The sequence below is a fragment of the Cystoisospora suis genome (assembly GCF_002600585.1).
Source record: "Cystoisospora suis strain Wien I chromosome Unknown contig_1223, whole genome shotgun sequence".
Classification (NCBI taxonomy): domain Eukaryota; phylum Apicomplexa; class Conoidasida; order Eucoccidiorida; family Sarcocystidae; genus Cystoisospora; species Cystoisospora suis.
In genome coordinates, this window is record NW_027154024.1 from 1,054 (window position 1) to 8,420 (window position 7,367).

At 42.2% G+C, this 7,367-nt stretch overlaps 1 protein-coding gene across 1 annotated transcript in view; it reads right to left on the reverse strand.

The window, feature by feature from the left end:
• CSUI_002874 (calcium-dependent protein kinase cdpk4a) overlaps window positions 1-7,350 on the reverse strand; it is a gene marked incomplete at its 3' end in the record, with an annotated part of 7,786 nt that extends 436 nt beyond the window's left edge. Inside the window, exons 1-6 of the mRNA XM_068063073.1 lie at window positions 6,978-7,350; window positions 5,706-5,762; window positions 4,771-4,870; window positions 3,771-3,833; window positions 1,455-1,540; window positions 300-409 (exon numbers count right to left, since the gene is read on the reverse strand). Of these exons, the coding sequence (XP_067924951.1) occupies window positions 300-409; window positions 1,455-1,540; window positions 3,771-3,833; window positions 4,771-4,870; window positions 5,706-5,762; window positions 6,978-7,197 (636 nt within the window). The remainder of the gene's footprint in view (window positions 1-299; window positions 410-1,454; window positions 1,541-3,770; window positions 3,834-4,770; window positions 4,871-5,705; window positions 5,763-6,977) is intronic.
• Between the last annotated feature and the right edge of the window lie 17 nt (window positions 7,351-7,367).

The window sequence follows — 7,367 nt, forward strand, 5'->3', positions numbered from 1 at the left end:
GATAGATTAAAGATGGGTAGATAGATAAAGAGTGGTTTTTCCATGCTGGATGGCGTGTGTTCCCCCGAGGGTTCTTTTGATACCTTGCATGCGAGAAAGAAAGTTATGCGGAAATCACAGAGAAGAAGAGAAGAGAAAAGAGAAACAAAAGAAGAAAGAAAAAGAGAGAGAGAAAGAGGGAGAGAAGGAGAGAGACTGAGGAGACTGTTTAGGGCGATAGTCTGTCCATATGTATGGATACGTATATCCGTGTACATGTATGTATGTAGATGTATGTGTAGGTAGGGGGGGTGTCTCACCTCAGAGACAACGAGGAAAGGGAAGTGCGCTTTCATAACGCAGATAAACTCATCCAGATGAATGGTCCCTGTAGGCGATTTACAGAAAAGAAAGAAAATCTTTCCTAAGCCTGCAAGCACAAGAAAAACATGAATCTAGGAAACGTATGCATGTAATGAACACACTGTGTGACTACTGTATACCCAGACATACACCCGACAACATGAGGTGTACATACACCGGAAACACTCTCCTCTTTCTTTCTTTCTTTCCGCGCCTCCTCCCCTTGCTCTCGGTACATAGGAGATCCATTACAGGATGCATATCCGTCGGCTTCTTATGGAAGAAACTAAACTCTCCTAGAAGAGACAGAACCACACATCTGTCAGTTTGCAAAGAGAAAGAGAGAGAGAGACATGTGTTTCGGTTCTTCTCCCTTTTAGGACGGTAATCTCCCGAAGCGCTTTCATCCGCGAAAAAGAGAGAGAAAGAAAGAGAGAAAGAGGACAGAGAAACTGCGTGACTTCGCTTCTAAGACGACAGAGACTTTCTTCTTTCTTCTACTCTCTCGCTTGCTGTTCTCTGCTCTTAACCTATACCGTCATACACCCTTCTTTCCTTCTTCTTCTTCTTCTCTTCTTCTTCTTCTTCCTCGTCTTTTGAGGATCTCTACTTCGACAAAACTGTCGCTGTTCAACCCCCTTCTCATCGACTCCCCAGGATGACTGGCCTCGCCTAGCTAGGGAGGATGTGGAAATCTCTGCAGCTATTCCTAGACATGCATGTGTAGCCCTACTAGACACACAGAGATGCTTTTAGCGGAGGTGCCTTATCTCCGTGAAAAAGCCATAGTGTTTGATATCTTCCTTCATTCTCATCCCCCTCACAAGCAATCTCTCGACTCTCTCTTTCTCTCTCTAACTAGATACATAGTTAATCAAAAGAAGAGAAAGTTATAGCCCTTCACGTCAACAGTTGGTTCATCGAGTATCTTAACCTTCTCTTGAAGGGACTTAGATACAAATCTAGATACATCTACTATATACATAAGTGAGTTGTCTCCATACTACACAAAGAAGAGAAGAGAGATGAGTGACGTGCGATCTTGTTTCTCCCTCTCTCTCTCTTGCAACTTTCCTTCTCTTTCTTCTTCTTGTTCTTCTTGTTGTTCTCACCCCCTGCTTCTTCAGTTGTGACTGAGTAGGCCATCATAGTTAAGATCACACGCTTCAGCTTGGAGCAAGACGCATACCTTCTTAAACTAAAAGCATAGAAATACACATACAAACCACAGATTTCATATACACTCTCGCAATACACACAGAAAGACATGTCTGCAATACACTTACACCTCAATGGGGGGGAGATGAAGAGACAGATATATGCAGATGCCTAGAGAACCGTATGTATTTATGCATACGAGAGATATAGAGGGAGATAGATGGATCGACCGATACATAGATAAGCAGAGAGAAACACATAGAAAGACAGACACATACAGAGTAGATAGATCGATGGATAGTAGAAGCGCAACTCTTCACTTGGATATCTACACGAGTCTCTCTCCGCTTTTCTCTCGATCTGTATGTAGATATCGTGTCAGTGATATGCTGCTAATCGCAATCCTAACGACTCCTTCCTATGTAGACTTTGTGTGGTGTATGTACACATCGAGTGTGCATACAAAGACACGTCCAACTCTCTCCTCTTCTTTCTTCTCGCATTCATCTGCTACGTCAAAAGCATTCAAACTCCCTCCTCCCCTAGATATCACCCTGCTGCATACACATATTCATACAAATACACGCGTACATAACTATATACATACATATATATAGATACCTACATACACATGTATACATATATAGCTACTGATGTGTATGTATATTGAATCCGCTGGGAGATTCCTTTTCTCTCGAAGAAACACGAGAAGACTGTAAGAGAGAAAGAGAGAGGAAGAGAGCCTATGTATGTATAGATGTAGGAATATGGACACCTCTCCGGAGAGGATTACGAAGAAGAAGAGGAAGTCTGTTGCAGAGAAAGGCAGGGTTTGAGAGGGGGAGCCTCACATGAGGAGGAAATCTCCGGGGAGAGAGACGTCCTTAAGGACGGGAACATCTGCCAAACTAGAGAACAACCATGGCTGCATGCATGCATGCATGCAAACACGAAGAGACACACAGGAAAGCAGCGGGAAAACAAGACAGATACAAAAGAGAGCTACACCCGAATATGCGATGAGGGGAGAGAAAGATGAAGAGGGAGGGAGAGGAAGAGAGATATTCACTTTCCTCAACTAGTCTCACATACAGGCTTCAAAGCACACTCGACAGACAAGACACACAGCGTATATCCATATGTGATACATATACACACTACAACTATATAAGTACCGTCAAACATATGTATATATGTATATATATATATGTAAAGAGAGAGATAGTGAGAGAGGAAGGGAGACGTCTATATCTACACACACATATGTACATAGAGAGAGAAATAGAGAGAGACGAGGGGAGATGGCTATATATACGTACACATACGTACATAGGCAGAGAGATATATAGAGAGCGGAAGGGAGATGGCTTTATATACATACACATATGTACATAGACAGAGAGATAGAGAGAGACAGGAAGAGAGACGACTGGTGGATTTGTCTGTGGTGTCTGCATCACTCTTGATGAGAAATACGAGAAGAAGAGAAAGCGAGCGAAGAAAACACAGGTAGCCAACTGCTAAAGTATCTACTGGAGAGAAGAGAAGGAAGAGAAAGAAGAGAAGAAAGGAACAAGGAGAAGAAGAGAGCTCACATGATTTACAGCTTCAGCCGCTTTGATACGTCTCCTGTTGTATGCATGCAAAAAGAGAGACAGAGACAGAAAGAACAACTGCGCTAACTGAATTCACAACGTACCTTAGTCATACATACACATCTACTTAGAGATGACAGATAGATAGATAGATCGATAGACTGAAGATAGATAGGTAGATACATTAAAGATACATAGAGAAATAGATTACAGATAGATAGATAGAGGACAGAAGGCAGACAGATAGATGCAAAGAGAGACAGGAAATATACACCCCCCTAGTGTTCAAGCCGAGATAGACATACTAGGAAAAATATTGCTGAAGGAGAAGAGATGAGGTGGGAAAAAACACAACGGAGTGTTAAAGACGACGGAGACGAGACGGGGAAGATGAAAGAGAAAGAGAAAGAAAGCCAGAGAATAAAATATTCTAAGATGCCTTGTCTTTCACTATCAATGAAGAAGTAAGAAAAAGAAAAAGAAGAAAAGACACAAAGACATTCCTTGCTCCTCGGTGAATATATGAGATGCCAAGAGAAAACTCCGGTGTACATACACCCGAAAAGTGAGGCGTATATACACCTAGATAGCATTGCGAGAATCTAAGGCGTCTCTTTTCTTCCCTTGAAAGACCAACTGAATCTTTAGAAAAGAGGGGAAGAAGAACACCCTTACACAGGATCGATATCGAGAAGACAGCGAACGAAGTCGCGAGCTTGATCCGATATGCCTTCCCAGCTGTATGTACACCAGAGAAAAGGAAGCAGAAAACCGAGATACCAGACATCAAACAGATAGGAATACAGATACAAGAAAGAACCTTCATGAGGGTGAAGTCTCGTTTAAGAAAAAGCACGAAGCTTCTTGCTCTTCCTTTCTCTCTCTATAGTCACACACATGTATACATGTAAGAATATGTATGTATGCATGAATATGTTTGTATGTATGTATGGATATGTATATATGCAGATGTATAGGTATGTATGTATACGTATGTATGAGTGACTGAGGTGGATGAAAAGAAAGAAGAGAGAAGAGACAGAGAGAGAAAGTAGAAGGAGAGAGAAAGAGAAGAGACAGAGAGAGAAAGTAGAAGGAGAGAGAAAGAGAGAGAAAATAGAAGGAGAGAGAAAGAGAGAGAGAAAGCAGAAGGAGAGAGAAAGAGAAGAGACAGAGAGGACATGACAGAAATCGCATCATTCTGTCCTCCGGACTTCTGTTTCTCTTTCTGACAAGAGCGAGTCTTCCTCTTCTTCTCATTTCTTCATTCACAAGAATTTTTTTTTTTCTTTCTTTCTTTCTTCTTTCTCAAATGGCAGAGACAGCCGCGGTGAATATCGAGGTGTCTATACACACAACGTCACGGGCGGACATGCATGCATGCATGCACGGAAGAGACATCGAGACAAGGGAAGGCCTAGCTCACGGGATTACCGTAGAGTGTAGAAGAACTCGTAAGAGAGAAAGACGAGAGGAAGAGAAGAAGAAGGGAGACAGAGAGGAGGAGAGAGCAAGGAAGAGAAGGAAAGGAAGAGGAAAGAGCGACAAAGAGAAGAAGAAGATGAGAGAAGAAAATCCGAGAGAAAGCAGAGGCAGAGAGACAACAAGAAGAAGGGTAGAAAGAGAAGGGGAGATTCTAGAAAGACGACGAGTATCCTAGTGAGACAACGACTACCTTGGTAGTCTGGTACTATATCTGCCTGATAGAATTTGGGAGACAAGATCTTCTCGTGTTTTGCTGTGAAAAGGAGGATGGCCTGCCAGCATCATATAGGCTGAAGGAGAGAAAGAAAGAGGAAAGAAAAGATGAAGAAGAAAGAAAGAAGACTGAAAAGAAAGAGAAAAGAAAGAAAGAAAAGTGAGGTATTTCACCTCATCATGACTAAGTAAAGAAAGACAATGTTTTCAAAACACTCTCTTTCTCTACTTAGTCCCGTGAGAGAGAGAAAAAGAGAATTCTTCTCCATCGGGTGTACATACACCTCAAGGAAACAGAAAGGAGAGGTGAAGGAGACAAGGAGGAGTGACGCGAGACAGGGAAGAGCAGAGGGAAGAAAAGAGAGGGCAGCAGGAGACTTCACATGACACGCACGATATAAAAGATGTCTAGAGGATAAAGAGAGAAGAAAGGAGTAAGTTGTGCCCCTACATAAAAATGCTTTCGTCTGAGCTGTCAGGGGGGATCGAGAATAGATAGAGAGATAGATAGACGGAGATAGATTAACGATAGATGGATAGATAAGTCGATTGAAGATCGAGGGTGGATTCACTACATTGAAGAGATGTCTCCATACGTATATATCGACACACCAAGGCTTTGTATGGGCGAAAGATGCGTGAAGGCTTACTACGACTTGTGTTTCTACTTTACCTAGATAGATAGATAAATAGATTAAAGATAGATTAAAGATAGATAGATAGATAGATGAAGAAAGAGAGAGATAGAGCGAGGCGGTAGGTACAGGGTTACGAAACTACAAAGAGACAGAAAGAATTTACGCCTTTCGTAGAAGAAGAAGAGACGACAATATGAAGTCACATACACCTCCTCCTTAAGCAACGCTTTCTTTTTCTCTCACTCTTTCTTTCTTTCTTTTGGGGCCTACGTACCGATGACTCCGAGAGACCAAATGTCACATGCCTCGGTGTAGCCACCCACTAGCATATCTAGCAACATAACAAGAAGAAGAAGAAGAGAAAGAACAAGAAGAAGAAAGATGAGAGATACACGCAAACTAGGGACAAGAAGAAAAGAATGAAGAAGAAGAAAAGAATGGTGTCTCTTTCAATGAGAAAAAAGTCTATAGAAAGAGAGAAAGAGAGAGACAGGTACGTCACATGGAAATTATAGTCCTATTGAGAAACATACGACTACTACTACTACTATTAATTAGAAAAGCACTCTACGTAGATATCCACATACACATGCAACTCCTTACTCTCAACTACATACGCACATAAACATATATACAGAGAGAGAGAGAAAGAGAGAACCTCTATCATCTATTGCTGAAGAGAGATACACATAGAAAAAGTCTAAAAGAAAGCAGGAGAAGAAGGGAGAAGAAGAAAACATAGAAACATAGAAAAGCGAACTTTAACTACTGGCAAGGATCGTCTCCGCTTTTCTAACGAGGTCTTGCAGATCAGGCCATCTGTCTCTTTCTTCTTCTTCTTCTTCTTCATTCTCTCCCTATCAGGAATCGTACTCCGTGCTCCCCCCTTCACCTACTTATGAAACAGACCTATCTCTTTATCTACCTAGATGGATGCATAGACATACAGAGGCAGACACCTAGAGAAATCTATATCGTAGATCGATCTAAGAGATGGATGAAAGGACTTTCTTTATATAAGACCTCAGCGTCGTATCTGCCCCTCATCGCCAAGTCTATCGCCCCTCCGACCAGCACATCTACATGGAGAGGAAGAGACAAAACAAGGAGAGAAGAAGAAAGTAGGAAAGGAGGTAAAGCGAACGAAGATGAAAGGAAGTAGGAGTGCGAGAAAGTACGTCGATAATGTTTCTCTAACTCGAGAAAAAAGCCTTTCCTCTCCCCTCCTCTTACACAGGTGTATCTAAAGAGAGAAAAGAGAAAGAAAATCGCGCATGGTTCCTCCATATCTCTCTCGAGTTGTCTATACACAACTCTCTACATACACCTACATTTCTCTACACAGTCATCTCTCTATCTCTCTATTTCGGTATCCTTATCTCTCTTTCTCTCTCTCTCTATCTGTCTCTCTTTCTATCCACACCTATATCTCTTTGCCTTGTAAGCATGATAAGAAGAAGAGAACCGCACGTTCCTGCGACTTTGATAAGATCTTCTTTCTTAGTTCTCTTATCAATCTCTTCCTGTCTCTCTCTTGTTCTCTCACCTGGAGAAGCATAAGGGAGGGTGCCGCATGCAGCGTTCATCGTTTTCTTCTTATTAATCCAGTGTTTCGCAGAGCCCAAATCAACGAGCTTAACGGCGCCTAGACTGCCTGGCCGCTCTGTCGTGTCTTGCAGGACTTGAGAAGCGAAGACCCACTTCTCCAATCGAAGATCTCGATGCACGACGTCATGAGAATGGAGGTAGGCTAGGGTCAGTAGCATCTATACGGAAAGGAACAGAGAAAATCGCGGCAGGAAAGAAAGCAACAAAGAAAGAAAGAAGAAGAAAGACAAAGAAAGAAAGAGGAGGGAGAGAGACTGAGTTGAGAGAAGGAGCGAGAGATGAGGACACGAGGCCAGGAGGAGAGAAACGAGAGAGAAAGAAAGAAAGA